Source organism: Aegilops tauschii, chromosome 2 (genome assembly GCF_002575655.3).
Source record: "Aegilops tauschii subsp. strangulata cultivar AL8/78 chromosome 2, Aet v6.0, whole genome shotgun sequence".
In the NCBI taxonomy this organism is placed as follows: Eukaryota; Viridiplantae; Streptophyta; class Magnoliopsida; order Poales; family Poaceae; genus Aegilops; species Aegilops tauschii.
Window position 1 is genome coordinate 36,065,648 of NC_053036.3, and position 18,451 is coordinate 36,084,098.

The 18,451-nt window shown below is 49.0% G+C and overlaps 2 protein-coding genes across 2 annotated transcripts; one reads left to right on the forward strand and one right to left on the reverse strand.

Annotated features, from left to right (window-relative positions):
- Nucleotides 1-9,980: 9,980 nt before the first annotated feature.
- LOC109737120 (acyl transferase 15-like) lies at nucleotides 9,981-11,400 on the forward strand. The gene has a single exon (XM_020296337.4). It carries the CDS (start codon nucleotides 10,072-10,074, stop codon nucleotides 11,365-11,367), a length of 1,296 nt encoding a protein of 431 aa, XP_020151926.1. The 5' UTR covers nucleotides 9,981-10,071; the 3' UTR covers nucleotides 11,368-11,400.
- A 93-nt stretch (nucleotides 11,401-11,493) lies between these two features.
- On the reverse strand, nucleotides 11,494-17,584 carry LOC109737098 (DNA repair protein RAD5B). The gene is made up of 17 exons (XM_020296321.4): nucleotides 16,468-17,584; nucleotides 16,229-16,362; nucleotides 15,979-16,114; nucleotides 15,841-15,891; nucleotides 15,486-15,644; nucleotides 15,229-15,383; nucleotides 15,058-15,142; nucleotides 14,466-14,672; nucleotides 14,073-14,216; nucleotides 13,823-13,972; nucleotides 13,611-13,678; nucleotides 13,406-13,528; nucleotides 13,201-13,300; nucleotides 12,934-13,046; nucleotides 12,274-12,847; nucleotides 12,102-12,173; nucleotides 11,494-11,980 (listed from the first exon to the last, which is right to left on the reverse strand). The coding sequence occupies exons 1-17, from the start codon at nucleotides 17,485-17,487 to the stop codon at nucleotides 11,759-11,761; spliced, it is 3,513 nt and encodes a 1,170-aa protein (XP_020151910.1). The 5' UTR covers nucleotides 17,488-17,584; the 3' UTR covers nucleotides 11,494-11,758.
- Nucleotides 17,585-18,451: the final 867 nt, after the last annotated feature.

Here is an 18,451-nt window from a genome sequence, read left to right on the forward strand (position 1 = left end):
ATCATCATAATGAGCTCAATGTGACTAAGGCGTTAGTCACGGGATCATGCATTGCGGTACGAGTAAAGAGACTTGCCGGTAACGAGATTGAACAAGGTATTGGGATACCGACGATCAAATCTCGGGCAAGTAACATACCGTTTGACAAAGGGAATTGCATACGGATTGATTGAATCCTCGACACCGTGGTTCATCCGATGAGATCATCGTGGAGCATGTGGGAGCCAACATGGGTATCCAGATCCCGCTGTTGGTTATTGACCGGAGAGGCGTCTCGGTCATGTCTGCATGTCTCCCGAACCCGTAGGGTCTACACACTTAAGGTCCGGTGACGCTAGGGTTGTAGAGATATATGTATGCGGAAACCCGAAAGTTTTTCGGAGTCCCGGATGAGATCCCGGACGTCACGAGAGGTTCCGGAATGGTCCGGAGGTGAAGAATTATATATAGGAAGTCCAGTTTCGGCCACCGGGAAAGTTTCGGGGGTTACCGGTATTGTACCGGGACCACCGGAAGGGTCCCGGAGGTCCACCGGGTGGGGCCACCTGTCCCGGAGGGCCCCGTGGGCTGAAAGTGGAAGGGAACCAGCCCTTAGTGGGCTGGGGCGCCCCCCTTGGGCCTCCCCCCATGCGCCTAGGGTTGGGAACCCTAGGGGGAGCTTCCCCCTTGCCTTGGGGGGCAAGGCACCCCCTTCCCCCCACTTGGCCGCCGCCCCCCCTTGGAGATCTGATCTCCCAAGGGCTGGCGCCCCCCAGGGGTCCTATAAATAGTAGGGGGGAGGGAGGGCAGCAAACCACAGCCTTGGGCGCCTCCCTCCTCCCCTGCAACACCTCTCTCTCTCGCAGAAGCTTGGCGAAGCCCTGCCGGAGACCCGCTACATCCACCACCACGCCGTCGTGCTGCTGGATCTCCATCAACCTCTCCTTCCCCCTTGCTGGATCAAGAAGGAGGAGACGTCGCTGCACCGTACGTGTGTTGAACGCGGAGGTGCCGTCCGTTCGGCACTCGGTCATCGGTGATTTGGATCACGGCGAGTACGACTCCGTCATCCACGTTCATTGGAACGCTTCCGCTCGCGATCTACAAGGGTATGTAGATGCACTCCTTTCCCCTCGTTGCTAGTAGACTCCATAGATGCATCTTGGTGAGCGTAGGAAAATTTTAAATTATGCTACGATTACCAACAGTGGTATCAGAGCCAGGTTTATGCGTAGTTCCTATGCACGAGTAGAACACAAAGTAGTTGTGGGCGTTGAGTTTGCCAATTCTTCTTGCCGCTACTAGTCTTTTCTTGTTTCGGCGGCATTGTAGGATGAAGCGGCCCGGACCGACCTTACACGTACACTTACGTGAGACAGGTTCCACCGACTGACATGCACTAGTTGCATAAGGTGGCTAGCGGGTGTCTGTCTCTCCTACTTTAGTCGGAACGGATTCAATGAAAAGGGTCCTTATGAAGGGTAAATAGAAATTGGCAAATCACGTTGTGGTCATACGTAGGTAAGAAACGTTCTTGCTAGAAACCTACAAACCACGTAAAAACTTGCAACAACAATTAGAGGACGTCTAACTTGTTTTTGCAGCAAGTGCTATGTGATGTGATATGGCCAGAAGATGTGATGAATGATATATGTGATGTATGAGATTGATCATATTCTTGTAATAGGAATCAAGACTTGCATGTCGATGAGTATGACAACCGGCAGGAGCCATAGGAGTTGTCTTTATTATTTTGCATGACCTGCGTGTCATTGAATAACGCCATGTAAATTACTTTACTTTGTTGCTAAACGCGTTAGCCATAGAAATAGAAGTAATCGTTGGCGTGACGACTTCATGAAGACACAATGATGGAGATCATGGTGTCATGCCGGAGACGAAGATGATCATGGTGCCCCGAAGATGGAGATCAAAGGAGCATGATGATATTGGCCATATCATGTCACTATTTGATTGCATGTGATGTTTATCATGTTTTTGCATCTTATTTGCTTAGAACGACGGTAGTAAGTAAGATGATCCCTTATAATAATTTCAAGAAAGTGTTCACCCTAACTGTGCACCGTTGCGAAGGTTCGTTGTTTCGAAGCACCACGTGATGATCGGGTGTGATAGATTCTAACGTTCGAATACAACGGGTGTTGACGAGCCTAGCATGTACAGACATGGCCTCGGAACACACGCAATACACTTAGGTTGACTTGACGAGCCTAGCATGTACAGACATGGCCTCGGAACACGGAGGACCGAAAGGTCGAGCATGAGTCGTATAGAAGATACGATCAACATGGAGATGTTCACCTATCTTGACTAGTCCGTCTCACGTGATGATCGGACACGGCCTAGTTAAACTCGGATCATGTTTCACTTAGATGACTAGAGGGATGTCTATCTGAGTGGGAGTTCATAATCAGATGAACTTCATTATCATGAACATAGTCAAATAGGTATTTGCAAATTATGTCATAGCTTGCGCTTTAGTTCTACTGGTTAAGATATGTTCCTAGAGAAAATTTAGTTGAAAGTTGGTAGTAGCAATTATGCGGACTGGGTCCGTAAACTGAGGATTGTCCTCATTGCTGCACAGAAGGCTTATGTCCTTAATGCACCGCTCGGTGTGCTGAACCTCAGCGTCGTCTGTAGATGTTACGAAACATCTGACATACACGTTTTGATGACTACATGATAGTTCAGTGCGGTTTAGAATTGTGGCACCAAAGACGTTTTGAAACGTCGCAGAACATGTGAGATGTTCCGAAGACTGAAATTGGGATTTCAGACTAGTGCCCACGTCAAGAGGTATGAGACCTCTGACAAGTTTCTTAAGCCTGCAAACTAAGGGAGAAAAGCTCAATCGTTGAGCGTGTGCTCAGATTGTCTGAGTGCCACAATCGCTTGAATCGAGTGGGAGTTAATCTCCCAGATGAGATAGTGATAGTTCTCCATAGTCACTGCCACCAAGCTAGTAGAGCTTCGTGATGAACTATAACATATCAAGGATAATTATGATGATCCTTGAGCTATTCGCGATGTTTGACACCGCGAGAGTAGAAATCAAGAAGGAGCATCAATTGTTGATGGTTAGTAAAACCACTAGTTTAAGAAGGGCAAGGGCAAAAGGGATACTTCATGAAACAGCAAGTCGTTTGCTGCTCTAGTGAAGAATCCCAAGGTTGAACCCAAACCCGAGACTAAGTGCTTCTGTAATGAGAGGAACGGTCACTGAAGCAGTACTACCCTAGATACTTGGTAGATGAGAAGGCAGGCAAGGTCGACAAAAGTATATTAGATATACGTCATATGAATGTGTACTTTACTAGTACTCCTAGCAGCACCAGGGTATTAGATACTGGTTCGGTTGCTAAGTGTTAGTAACTCGAAATAAAAGCTGCGGAATAAATGGAGACTAGCTAAAGGTGAGATGACGATATGTGTTGGAAGTGTTTCCAAGGTTGATGTGATTAAGCATCGCATGCTCCCTCTACCATCGAGATTTGGTGTTTGCGTTGAACATGATTGGATTATGTTTACCGCAAAACGGTTATTCATTTAAGGAGAATAATGGTTACTCTGTTTATTTGAATAATACCTTCAATGGTCTTGCACCTAAAATGAATCTCGATCGTAGTGATACACATGTTCGTGCCAAAAGATATAAAATAGTAATGATAGTACCACATACTTGTGGCACTGCCATTTGAGTCATATTGGTATAGAACGCATGAAGAAGCTCCATGTAGATGGATCTTTGGACTCAGTCGTTTTTGAAAAGATTGAGACATGCGAACCATGTCTATTGGTATATATGCATGAAGAAACTCCATGCAGATGGATCGTTTGGACTCGCTTGATTTTGAATCACTTGAGACATGCAAATCATAGCACATGGGCAAGATGACTGAAAGGCCTCGTTTTCAGTAAGATGGAACAAGAGAGCAACTTATTGGAAGTAATACATTTTGATGTATGCAGTCCAATGAGTGCTGAGGCATGCAGTGGATATCGTTATGTTCTTACTTCACAGATGATTTGAGTAGATGCTCAGAATATTTACTTGATGAAACACAAGTCTGAATTATTGAAAGGTTCAAGTAATTTCAGAGTGAAGTTGAAGATCGTCGTGACAAGAGGATAAAATGTCTATGATATGATCATAGAGATATCTGAGTTACGAGTTTAGCACACAATTAAGACATTGTGGAAAGTGTTTCACAATTAATACCGCCTGGAACACCATAGTGTGATGGTGTGTCCGGACATCATAGCTGCACCCTATTGGATATGATGCATACCATGATGTTTCTTATCGAATTACCACTATCATTTATGGGTTAGGCATTAGAGACAACCGCATTCACTTTAAAAGGGGCACCACGCAATTCCGTTGAGACGACACCGTTTATAGAAACCTAAGTTGTCGTTTCTTAAAAGTTTGGGGCTGCGATGCTTATGTGAAAAAGTTTCAGGCTGATAAGCTCGAACCCAAAGCGGATAAATGCATCTTCATAGAATACCCAAAAATAGTTGGGTATACCTCCTATTTCAGATCTGGAAGCAAAAGTAATTGCTTCTAGAAACGAGTCCTTTCTCGAGGAAAAGTTTCTCTCGAAAGAATTGAGTGGGAGGATGGTGGAGACTTGATAAGGTTATTGAACCGTCGCTTCAACTAGTGTGTAGCAGGGCACAGGAAGTTGTTCCTGTGGCACCTACACCAATTGAAGTGGAAGCTTATGATAGTGATCATGAAACTTCGGATCAAGTCACTACCAAACCTCGTAGGACGACGAGGATGCGCACTACTTCAGAGTAATGCGTGATCCTGTCTTGGAAGTCATGTTGCTAGACAACAATGAACCTACGAGCTATGGAGAAGCGATGGTGGGCCCATATTTCGACGAATGGCTCGAGGCCATGAAATCCGAGATAGAATCCATGTATCAGAACAAAGCATGGACTTTGGTGAACTTGCCCAATGATCGGCAAGCCATTGAGATAAATGGATCTTTAAGAAGAAGACGGACTTGGACGGTAATGTTACCATCTATGAAGCTCGACTTGTGGCAAAGAGTATTTTCACAAGTTCAAGGAGTTGACTACGATGAGTTTTTCTCATCCGTAGCGATGCTTAGGTCCGTCGGAATCATGTTAGCATTAGCTACATTTATGAAATCTGGCAGATGGATGTCAAAACAAGTTTCCTTACCAGTTTTCGTAAGGAAAGGTTGTATGTGATACAATCAGAAAGGTTTTGTCGATCCTACGGATGCTAAAAGGTATGCTAGCTCCAGCGATCCTTCCATGGATTAGAGCAAGCATCTCGGAGTCAGAATATACGCTTTGATGGAGTGATCAAAGTTTTTGGGTTTATACAAAGTTTGTTAGAAACTTGTATTTACAACAAAGTGAGTGGGAGCGCTACAACATTTCTGATAAGTATATGTGAATGACATATTGTTGATCCGAAATGATGTAAAATTTCTGGAAAGCATAAAGGGTTGTTTGAAAGGAGTTTTTCAAAGGAAGACCTGGATAAAGCTACTTACATATTGGGCATCAAGATCCATAGAGATAGATCAAGACGCCCGATGATACTTTCAAAAGACAGCACACCTTGACATGATTTTGAAAGAGTTCAAAATAGATCAGCAAAGAAGGAGTTCTTGGCTGTGTTACAAGGTGTGAGTATTGAGTGAGACTCAAGACCTGACCACAGCAGAAGATAGAGAAAGGACGAAGGTCGTCCCCTATGCTTTAGACGTAGGCTCTATAGTATGCTATGCTGTGTACCGCACATGTAGTGTGCCTTGCCATGAGTTGGTCAAGAGGGTACAATGGTGATCCGGGAAAGGATCTCATGACAGCGGTCGAACTTATCCTTAGTACCTAGTGGATTAAGGAATTTTCTCGATTATGGAGGTGGAAAGGAGTTCGTCGTAAAGGGTTACGTCGATGCGAACTTTGACACTAATCCGGATGACTCTAAGTAGTAAACCGGATTCGTATAGTAGAGCAATTATTTGAAATGGCTCCAAATAGCGCGTGGTAGCATCCACAAGATGACATAGATATTCATAAAGCACACGGTTCTGAAAGGTTCAGACCCGTTGACTAATAACCTCTCTCACAAGCATAACATGACCAAACCAGAACACATTGAGTGATAATCACATAGTGATGTGAACTAGATTGTTGACTCTAGTAAACTCTTTAGATGTTGGTCACATGGTGATGTGACCAGTGAGTGTTAATCACATGGTGATGTGAACTAGATTATTGACTCTAGTGCAAGTGGGAGACTGTTGGAAATATGCCCTAGAGGCAATAATAAATGGTTATTATTATATTTCTTTGTTCATGGTAATTGTCTATTATTCATGCTATAATTGTATTGTCCGGAAATCGTAATACATGTGTGAATACATAGACCACAACCTGTCCCTAGTAAGCCTCTAGTTGACTAGCTCGTTGATCAACTGATAGTCATGGTTTCCTGACTATGGACATTGGATGTCATTGATAACGGGATCACATCATTAGGAGAATGATGTGATGGACAAGACCCAATCCTAAGCATAGCATAAAAGATCGTGTAGTTTCGTTTGCTAGAGCTTTTCCAATGTCAAGTATCTTTTCCTTAGACCATGAGATCGTGCAACTCCCGGATACCGTAGGAGTGCTTTGGGTGTGCCAAGCGTCACAACATAACTGGGTGACTATAAAGGTGCATTACGGGTATCTCCGAAAGTGTCTGTTGGGTTGGCACGGATCGAGACTGGGATTTGTCACTCCGTGTGACGGAGAGGTATCTCTGGGCCCACTCGGTAATGCATCATCATAATGAGCTCAATGTGACTAAGGCGTTAGTCACGGGATCATGCATTGCGGTACGAGTAAAGAGACTTGCCGGTAACGAGATTGAACAAGGTATTGGGATACCGACGATCGAATCTCGGGCAAGTAACATACCGTTTGACAAAGGGAATTGCATACGGATTGATTGAATCCTCGACACCGTGGTTCATCCGATGAGATCATCGTGGAGCATGTGGGAGCCAACATGGGTATCCAGATCCCGCTGTTGGTTATTGACCGGAGAGGCGTCTCGGTCATGTCTGCATGTCTCCCGAACCCGTAGGGTCTACACACTTAAGGTCCGGTGACGCTAGGGTTGTAGAGATATATGTATGCGGAAACCCGAAAGTTTTTCGGAGTCCCGGATGAGATCCCGGACGTCACGAGAGGTTCCGGAATGGTCCGGAGGTGAAGAATTATATATAGGAAGTCCAGTTTCGGCCACCGGGAAAGTTTCGGGGGTTATCGGTATTGTACCGGGACCACCGGAAGGGTCCCGGAGGTCCACCGGGTGGGGCCACCTGTCCCGGAGGGCCCCGTGGGCTGAAAGTGGAAGGGAACCAGCCCTTAGTGGGCTGGGGCGCCCCCCCTTGGGCCTCCCCCCATGCGCCTAGGGTTGGGAACCCTAGGGGGGAGCTTCCCCCTTGCCTTGGGGGGCAAGGCACCCCCTTCCCCCCACTTGGCCGCCGCCCCCCTTGGAGATCTGATCTCCCAAGGGCTGGCGCCCCCCCAGGGGTCCTATAAATAGTAGGGGGGAGGGAGGGCAGCAAACCACAGCCTTGGGCACCTCCCTCCTCCCCTGCAACACCTCTCTCTCTCGCAGAAGCTTGGCGAAGCGCTGCCGGAGACCCGCTACATCCACCACCACGCCGTCGTGCTGCTGGATCTCCATCAACCTCTCCTTCCCCCTTGCTGGATCAAGAAGGAGGAGACGTCGCTGCACCGTACGTGTGTTGAACGCGGAGGTGCCGTCCGTTCGGCACTCGGTCATCGGTGATTTGGATCACGGCGAGTACGACTCCGTCATCCACGTTCATTGGAACGCTTCCGCTCGCGATCTACAAGGGTATGTAGATGCACTCCTTTCCCCTCGTTGCTAGTAGACTCCATAGATGCATCTTGGTGAGCGTAGGAAAATTTTAAATTATGCTACGATTACCAACATAGAGTCACCGTGGGCCTGTAAAGGGCCGAAAGATACGAAGGCCTCATATGGGCCGAAAGATGTCGTGGGCCATACATGGGCCGAAAGTGAAATGGGCTGGTGTTATATTCGACGGCCCACATGACGTTGTTGGGCCGATTTCCTTTAGGGCCTAACGGGCCGTAAAATGGGCTATTTGCGAAGAGACCGTTAACAGGCTTTTCATGGGCCAGCCCGTTAACTTTTGACCAAGTCAAACGGGCCGGCTTTGTAAGCTAAATGGGCCAGTGGTGGGCCGTGGCACGTGTCGACATATCATAGGCGCCTATCTGACCCACTGACGAGCTGACACGTGTTTCGTCCGGCCAATAAGAATTTTACACGTGGAAATTTCCCATTGGTCGGGGCTGTTAACGGGTTATTGGATCCAAAACCCGACCCGATAGCTTAACGGCGTTCCGTTACGGTGGATGCCACGTGTCGGTCACCCTTGACGAAAGCACTTCTGTGATGCGCGATTTATCGTCATGGAAGTGAACACTTCCGTGATGATAATTTTGGTAATGTCATGGAACACTTCTACGACAGCACATGTATGACTATCTTGATTGTGTCATAAAATCGTCATGGATGTACATGCATGACAAAAAAACGCGACCTACTGTGACAAACACGTATCATCACGGAAGTGTATTTTTTTTGTAGTGTCGCCTCGCCTGCTGCGTGTTGCTTCCTGCTGCTATGCACTGCTATACCGCTGGTACGCTGCTGCGCCATGCCCTCGACACCGTCGTGGACAAATGTGGCGGAGGGATTGTTAATGGAGTACGAGAAGGAGGTGGCGGAGAAGGTGTGGAGAGGCAGGAGGTCTGGGGCGGTGTCACCTGGCTGTGGTGGAGGTGTTTATGCGAGAAGGAGCCGGAGTGGAAGGAGAGGTCACAATTGGAAAGAATCGCAAAAAAAATTATAACCCGGAGATCTCAGTTCAAAAAAATGCTAATATCGATGAAGGGGTGATTTCCTTCAATAGGTGGAAAACATAGGAATATTGGTTGTTATCAAGGAAAGATAAAAATTTAGGAAAGTTAGGATTTATGAACTGATTTCTATGCAAATGGGGTTTTATTGTTTGGTAACGTGATATCAGTACCTGCCCGTTTGTGACGTGTCTGATTAGGAAAGTTTGCAAATGTTAAGAAACTATTTATTGAGAGAAAAGTTGTGACGTGTCTGTTATTTGTTTCCTAAAACGAATTTCACTAATAAGAGAAATCGATTGATTTAGATAAGTTAGGAAAGTTAGATTAATGTATTATTTGTTTCCTGAAAATCTGTTATTTGTTTCCTAAGACAAATTGAACCAATAAAAGAAATCGATTGATTTGCATAATTTAAGGAAGTTAGATCCGTGATTTGTTATACGTTAGGAAAGTTGTGGTTGTAATAAAGAGTGAAGAGAAAGATAAACCGATGGGCCAGGGTGGGAGGGGGTGGTGGGAGGAGAGACGAAAAAAACCAGCGAAAATAAACCGAGGACCAGGATGGGAGGGGGTGGTGGGAGGAGAGACGAAAAAAACCAGCGAAAATAAACCGAGGACCGGGTGGGAGGGGGTGGTGGGAGGAGAGACGAAAAAAACCAGCGAAAATAAACCGCGAAGACGATTCACCAACTCGTCCATTAGAAGTAGAGATTCACGGACCTTCCAACTAACTAATACCCCCTGATTTTCAGGGGGTGGGGCCCTCCCTCCCCCTTTGGTCCAATCACAGATTGCCACCTCAAATTTACCCGGTTAGGCTCCGTTGATGTAGCATTGCTCGTCTCGGCCTCTCGGGGCTACACCACTGCTCCTCCACACGGAATCGACCGACGCGAGATAAACAACGGAGAAATGGCGAATCCGGTTTAGTAAACATGCAGTAGTTTACAATTTACAAGTGATGTGTAAGTTTTCACAAGATAATGTCGGGCTTTGGCGCGGCGTGTAACAAGCAAGTAGTAGGAGCACTTATACATATAGCCCCGTCGCCGGTCGGCAACGGCAACTCTGGCGGTCCATCTTCACGAACCAACGATGAGCGCCGGGGCGGTGACCAAGTCGGCGCCGGTGCTCGTCGTCGGCCCACCTGGCGGCAACGACGCCGTGGTCCACCTCACCTCCTCCTTCGACCGGATCGTCCCTCCTATTGGGGTCACCGCGCTGCTCCTCTTCGACCGGCCGATCCCCGAGCCGGCGGACACCATCAGGACGGCGCTCTCGAGGGCGCTGGCCCACTACCGCCCCGTCGCCGGCCGCCTCGCCGCCGACGCCGACGCCGATGGCAAGCTCCTGCGCATCGAGGGCGCGGCCGGCGTGCCGTTCGTCGCCGCGTCGGCGTCCTACGCGCTGGCGGACGTCACGGTGCCGCTGCTCGGCGGCCTCGCGGCGCGGTACCCCGGAAGGCTCTGCCGCCACGCCGACCCGCTGCTGCTTGTGCAGGTCACCGTGTTCGCCTGCGGCGGGTTCGCCGTCGCCGCGACGTGGAACCACGTGCTGACGGATGGCGAGGGCATGGCGCAGTTCCTGGGCGCCGTCGGGGAGCTCGCGCGCGGGGCGTCCCCGGCGCCGTCCATCACGCCGCTCCGCGCCGACGACGGCTCGCTCCTGAGCCTCCCGCCGTCGACGGTTGCCGCGCAGAAGCAGGGGGGCAGCCCCGTGCTCAAAATGAACCTCGCGCTCCTGGACGTCACCGTCCCCGCCGACCTGATCGGCCGCGTCAGGACCGAGTTCGACGCCGCCGGCCTCGGCGGCCCGTGCACGGCGTTCGAGGCCGTCGCGGCGGTGCTGTGGCGGTGCCGGACCCGCGCGGCCGTCGTCTCAGTCTCCGACGAGGCCCCCGTGACCCTCTTGTTCGCGGCCAACATGCGCCGGCTCGCCGGCGCCAGGCCCGGGTACTACGGCAACTGCGCGGTGCTGCAGCCGCTGACCTCGACGCGCGGCGCGGTGGCGAACGGCGCGGCCGCGGACGTGGCGAGGATGATCCGGCGCGCGAAGGAGAGGATCCCCGACCTGCTCGCCCCCGGCGGCACGACGACGGAGCAGGGGGCGGTGGCGCTGACGTACAGCACGCTGGTGGTGTCGAGCTGGAGGAACCTGGGGTTCGAGGCGGCGGACTTCGGCGGCGGGAGGCCGGCGCGGGTGACATGGCACTGGCACGGGGAGGGGACGACGGTGCCGAGCTGCGTCGTGTGCCCGCCGGGCACGGACGGCGACAACGGCGGGGTCAGCGTGACATCGCTCTTCGTCAGGCCGGAGCACGCCAAGGCATTCCTAGCTGAGCTCGCCGCCATGTCGCCGGCATCCATGCCATCACCATCACCATCACCATGAATCTGTAAACTTGTAAAGCTGTGATAGTGGAAGTTGTAATAATAAGTTAATAACTCAAGTATGAAAAAAGGCTTTCACAAATGAGGAATTTTTCACTCTATGATTGAACAGAGGGTCAGCTCCTCATTTCAAATAAATTCTTCCCAAGATTTCTCCTTCGAATTCAAGATAATCCACTAGACAAAATATACAGCTGCCTGGCAGTGACTGGGGACACATGAACAAAATTGGAAGGGGGCACAACACACACCCATTCCATCCCCACTCACAAAGGTCTGAACCTTCGGCCATCTTCCCTACATACTACTGCTATAACTATTACCAAGGGCCTGAAGCTGCTACTACTGCTACTATACAAAATCCTGGAGCCCATGGCAGCAAAGGAGCTCCATCATTTGAAGAGCATCTTGAGCTCCTCGATGCGCGAGCTGCGGACCTCCTCGTCCGTGAGCGCCCCGGCGATCATCCGCTGCTTGCGCGCCTGCACCTGCTGCATCCGCTCCTCCACCGTGTCCTTGACGATGAACCGCCTCACATGGACCGCCCTCTTCTGCCCGATGCGGTGGATCCGCATGATGGCCTGCTCCTCCACCGCAGGGTTCCACCACGGATCCTGTGTCGACACGGAACAGAACTTGGTTATTATCACACATTGCTGCCACAGGAAATGTATCACCAAGCAAAAGTAGTTCACTGAATTTACTGGATTGACACAGAGGGTAAGGTGGAATTACCATGAGGAAGACATTGGAGGCAGCAGTCAGGTTCAGGCCCACACCTCCAGCTTTGAGTGACATCAACAGCACCTAATCAATTTCCAGGGATAAAAGATCAGCAACTGAAAATGCTTCAAGAATTACTTGCTTTAAAAATAAACAGAGCAAATAAATAAATGAGCATACATACCAGTTTGTCCTTGCTTTGACTGAACTCATTGAGGACCTTCTCCCGGTGCTTCTGGGTCACCTTCCCATCAAACCTCAAGAACTTGATGCCCTTCTGGTTCAAGGGGATCTCCAAAAGATCAAAGAAAGAAGTGAACTGGCTGAACACGATGCTCTTCTCCCCCTTCTTCCCGAGGTCCTCCAGGGTCGCGAGGAGCCTCACCACCTTGCATGAATCCTTCCAGTTGTTCTTGGCGTCGACCTCGTAGCGGCACTGGACGGGCAGCATGATCAGATCGGCCTTGGTGATGGGGCTTCGGCAGATAGGGCAGGCCCCCCCGGCCGGCGTGCTCCAGCAGGAAAGGAGGCACTCGCGGCACATGCGGTGCGCGCAAGGGGTGATCACGGGGTCATCGGAGGTCGACTCAAGGCAGATAGGGCACTCCGCGGCCGTGCCCTGGCGGATTTCCTCAACGACATCCTCTACAAATGCCCGCGGGGGTACAATGGCACGGCATCCAGAATCATTCTGTGCCCCTTTAAGGAACCGTTCCGCTAGCTCGTCTAGGTCGGTGTACTTCTTGGTATCAGCTTTGCTGCATATTTTGAAAGTTCAGCAAAGAAATTAGAAGATGAGGCGATGAAATGCAAGAGAGTGGTTTTGTTGCAAGTAATGGCTAACCTGATGACCAGGAAAGGGTGATCACAGCACTGCCTTAGACGAAGAAGTAGCTCAAGAATATTAGCATAGTTGTTAAGAACATTGCCTTGTGCCACAAACTTATCGAATTGAACCTGTTGGAATGGAAAGACCATTTTGAGTTAGAAATGAGAAGAAACTTGTCCATGAACTATTAGATTCTCGCCAAGATGAACAAGAAATATAAAACTTCCATCCTTTCAGTAACTAATAAAAAAAATTGGCCCGTAAACTCTTAGAAGCATATACCTTCGATCTCCTGAAAAGCGCTTCATAGAAATCACGTTCCTCGATAGACTGTTCGCATTCCACAACCTCAACGTTAGCTGGTGGGAGGACCAATATGGGCCTGAAACAAGCATCAGAGTCATGTGGTCAACAATAGTTCCAAGAGGAAAGGCATTTATTTATGCAACTAAGAGTTTCAATGAAATACAAAATAAGAAATGCATACTTTCCCATCTTGTCTTTTGTTTCCTTGTTTCTCCTCAGCATGAGCGGCCTAAGAATAGCTTTGACAAGCTTCAATCCCCTCTCATCACCATTCTCATAAGGTCTCTGAATCAGCTTCTGCCACCTAGAGGGAGATCAAAACAGCTTGTGAATCAGATACATTTTCAACCACAAGTATTTGAAGTGAAAGTCTGATAAAGCCATACCAATTTGAATTACACCATGGCTCTACACGTAAGAAGCAAAGAAGACTGTAAAGGTCCTCCAAATTATTCTGCAGCAAATGTGATCATATAAGCTACTGTTTCCAAAAACTACAAAAGGATGGGTAAAAAATTCTAAAATTAACAATACTTGGAATTATCACATCCAAACATGTGATGTAACGCAAATACAAATGCGATGGCTGAAAACACACCTGCAACGGTGTACCAGTTAGGCACCATCTGCATTGCGAGCTTAACATATAAGCTGCTTGGGCAGCTTTAGTTCTGGGAGACTTGATTGTATGTGCTTCATCAAGCACAATTCTATACCAATCTATCCTGTGAAAGGCACTGCTGCCATCCTGTGAAGGTACCACATTAGTTAGCAAAATGATACAGGTATGTTTCCCAAGAAAAGCTATTATCTTCAAACTGGACATAAAAGACCATTGACAAACTTACTGCTTTATGAGCTGACTGAAGGACACCATAGGTCGTCAAGACAACAGTATGTTCAGCCATCAATTTGAGGTCACCAGTTCTATCACCACCATAGTATACAAACACAGAAATTGCTCCCGGTGTTGAATGTGCTTCCAGTTCATCCTACAAGCAGGAATAAGGAGGACAGTGCTCACATTATTTACGTGTAGTGAAATTTTCTTACGAACAAACAAGTTGATTGAACATGCAAGGAAAAACATTATAAAACTGCAATCTAGCACTGCAGTTTCAGCTATTCTGATGTTGATTGCAGACTCTAGCAGTTCACTTGACAGAAAATGCTTCTACTAAATAACTGTAACGCCAGAGATTTAACATTTTTATATGAATCACTTCTGTAGACATGCTTACCTTCCATTGACCCAATAATGCCATGGGACACACAATAAGGGTACCTCCTCTTATATTGGGGATCGAAGTGCATGTTCTGGTATCACGACCTCTTACAGGCCTTATTATGTCTCTTTCTATGTAGTTGGACTGCTCCCCCCTTGGATTCGACAGTATCAGGGCAATAGTCATGACAGTTTTGCCAAGACCCATTGCATCTGCCAGTATCTACAAAGGCAAAGATAACACATAAATACTTCTCATAATAGTACTACATAACTATGATCCAGTGAGGCAAATGAAAGCATTGTAAGTACATAAGCAAATATAGAAACAAATTTCAAAGAATCATTTCTTAGGCTTAAAGTCTATCAGCTAATATCAGTGTGGTAAGCATTGTGTCACCAAACATGCACAGACAGGTTTCACAGAATCCTCAACAAAGGCAATCATAAGTATTCATTTGCTATTGGAATAGTTAATCAACATGTTCGAAACAGTATTAGCAAATCAATTAAGAAACAACAAGATCCAAGGCAAAATGATAAACCTTACATTTTCCAATATAATGTAAACCAGGCACATACATCAGGAACCATCATAAAAGACTTACCCCTCCTCGTGTCGTCTTACTTAAACTTGGAAACTTGGTTGTCGCTTCACCAGAGAAAACATTAATGTACACAGCAGGAGCCCTCCTGAGAAGATAAACAATTCAGTGATTAGCACTGGCCATTATCAAAATTCTTTTAAAATTATACAAATAACACAAAAAAGCACACACTTGTCAGCAATAGTGTAGGCACTAAAACAGGGATCAATAGCATTTTTTGATTCATCGTCATCGATGCATCCCTTCTCCAATTCTGACATCCAAAAGAGAGCTTCTTTCTGATACGGTTTGAGAACAGAAACAAGAGTGTGTGGTGGCTCTGCTTCCTATTTTACATATTGTAGACCAATATTCAAAATAGTACATTAGTTCCCATGCAAATAGAGTATTATGAGCAAGAGTGAAACAGAAATGCACTTTGTTGTTACCTTCAAGTCATATATTTCAGCTGTGCCAATAATTTTGTTCAAGGCAGCTTCTGAAATGGCCTGCTCATCAGCGGCTTGCTCCGGAAAAGTTTGCCCAGCTGTGCGACGGGTTTCAAGTCCAACAATAGGAGTTGATTCATCATCTCCATTGGCATCACCCTAATTTATGTACCAGAAATTTTTAATGAGCTAGCATCAAAGACAGATACAGAAACCAAATTGGCTTACAAATGTGGAACGGCAACAGAAAACAAGAGGATTTAATTTTCAGGGTATACTTGCTTTGCTATAGATCTAAAGACATACACTGAATAATTTGGGACAGTAACAGATAACAGGAGGATTTTTAGCTCACCCTCAGATTCCACGGTCGCTTTCTCGTGAGCTCATCAAGAGTGAAATCAGCCTGCAAAACAAGCATGTATACTGAATCAACCATTCATCATGAACACCACAATAACTGCATAGTTGAATAAACTGGCTTCAGTTATACCTTGATAGATGCCCTTAGCTTGAGTAATTTGAACAGAGCATGGAGAGGGTTGTCTGAATAATCAACATTTGCAGGAGCAAGCTGGCTCAAGGATGAGTTGTCGCCTTTGGTGAACACTGACTTGTGAATGTAGAAGCTGTATGAACAATATCTAGCATTGGTCAGACTTGCAGACAAAATTGTGCGATATACTGAAAACTAACAAAATCAATCACACAGCAGAGCACATTGTATCATCATCAGTCATTACCTGACATAGAGCAAGATGTCCTGCATCAGGCTCAGCTCCATTGTCGGAAACACGATCTTCCCCTGAATCTTAACTTTGGAAGAGTTCACCAGCGGGACAAGGCACTTTGTCCACTCCGGAGACAGCTTTCCGATCTGCAATAACCATCAAAAGTTCCACAGGATTAAGATTATTTTGCACAGAATGATATGAATTCCAATCATGAGTTCGCAATGCACCATGAGATGAGAGCAGTTCACCTCTCCGGCGCGCTTGGTGGAGAAGCGCACAATCTGTAACAGCGACGCCGCCTTCTTGGCCGACATCTTGATGCCGCAGTTGACCCGGTCGTAGGACGGGAAGCCGAAATGGACGATCTCGCCGGCGTCCAGCATCCGCCTCCCGCTGTGCGTGGACAGCCCGGCGACATAGGACTTCTCGACAAGGAACCAGTCGGGCTCCGGCGCGAAGTCCCCGAGCTCCGCCTCCGGCGCCGCCACCACCATCTTCCAATCGCTCTTCGGCGGGGCCGCGGCGGCCCTTGCCGGCTGCGGCCGCTGCCGCTGCGGCGGGTTGTGCATCTTGGCGGGCTCCCGCGGCGGAACAGCCCGGATCGGCTGCGGGTCGTACATCTGCGCGGCCTCCTCCGGCGGAATCGCCCGGATGGGCCGCGGGTTGAGGTACGGCAGCGGGTGCGTCGCCGTGAGGTCGACCACGCCCTCCTCTTCCCTGACCCTCTTCTTCGGCCTCGGCGCGGCGTCGATGCCCTCCGCCTCGTCGTCGTCGCAGTCCATCTTCGCCGGCCGCGGCACGAGGCTTATGCCGCAGCCGCCGGCGCGGGGGCGGGGGCGGCCGCTGGTAACCTCCTCCTCCTCCTCCTGCTTCTCCTCCTTGACACGGCGCGGCGGCGGCAAAGGGGCCCGTTTGGCGGGAGGGGGGCGGACAGACCGCTCCTTCTTGGGCACGTCGACAGCCTCGGTCTTCACCCTGACCGTCGGCGTCAGGGCAGCTGTAGCGTCGCGCTCCGCCTTGACGCGGACCTTCTCGGCGTCGAGGAGCGCGTCGATGGCGCGCTCGGCGGCGTCGTCCGCGTCCGCGTCGGCGCCGTCGTCGAGGAGCGCGTTGATGGCGCGCTCGGTGTTGCCGCCGCAGCGGGAGAGCGCGGCGAGGACGCGGGCCTCCGGGAGCGCCGCGCCGAGCACCGCGCGGACGGCGGCGACCTCGGCGGCGAAGAGCTCGGCCTGGCTGGGGGACTCTTGCCAGACGCCGTCGCCCGTCATGGCGGCGGCCGGCGGCTCGGCGGGAATGGTATTTGGCCTCTTCCGGCGGCGGTGGATGGAGGGGGCGGGCGCGAACGGAGATTTGGGGCGCGGGATGCGCGGCGGAGGGGGGAAGTGGGGAATGGATCGAGGGGAAACCGGCGGGGGTCTGGCGAGGTTTTATGGGGATTTATCTTTTTGGCGCGAGAGGAGGGAAATGGTTTTTGGCGGGGGAGGGAAAGTGAAAAGATTAGAAGAGCCGAATTGTGGCGGTGAGGTGAAAACTACAGCGGGTTTTGGGGGCCACGTGGGCCTTGCCAAGTTGGTATGGGCACTGCCATAGTTTACCAGCCATCTAAATAAAGACCTTTGCCTCGGAAAAAAAACTAAATAAAGACCCGCCTCTAAAAAATTCTCTGAAAGAATCTAAGTGAAGGCTAACACGTCTTGGATGTGCTTTTGAGCTTGTGTAACTGACCTCGAAGATGCCTGGTGTCGGAACTAGATCTGGCAGATCCCTCGGTAGGGTGTCCGGTATAGCGATTAGGCCAGAGAGGGAAACAAGGAGACAAATTTACCTAGGTTCGTGCCCTCACGATTGAGGTAATGCCCCACTCTCGCATGTGTATAATGCAATAAGGGTGTACAAAGTACATGTATGAACCAAGGGATTGTTTTATTGTATAAGATGTTATATCGACTAGCCCAGACCCCGGTATATATAATATACTGGGGTCCCTCAGGTTACAAATCCTAGTCAACTACGTCGATGGAGGTAGAGTTATTCACGGCTTCGTCACACTTATATTGTATTGCTAGTATTCCAGAATCTTTCGTACATAGCGTCAGTAAATAGCATAATGGGCCGCCCAATGTGACGAATGACGTAACCGGCCTAGGGGTCCTTGGGCCGGGCCACCAGGTCAGCAACCGACGTGGTGATGTACACTTGGGCCGTGTCACCGTCAGTAGCCAATGAAGCGGT

Coding starts and splice junctions, on each gene's coding strand:
- LOC109737120 (XM_020296337.4), top strand. CDS start 10,072: ATGAGCGCCGGGGCGGTGACCAAGTCGGCGCCGGTGCTCGTCGTCGGC.
- LOC109737098 (XM_020296321.4), bottom strand. CDS start 17,487: ATGACGGGCGACGGCGTCTGGCAAGAGTCCCCCAGCCAGGCCGAGCTC. Junction 15,892..15,978: donor AGCTAAGGGCATCTATCAAG/GTATAACTGAAG, acceptor CTTGTTTTGCAG/GCTGATTTCACTCTTGATGA. Junction 14,217..14,465: donor CATTATTGGGTCAATGGAAG/GTAAGCATGTCT, acceptor TCCTGCTTGTAG/GATGAACTGGAAGCACATTC.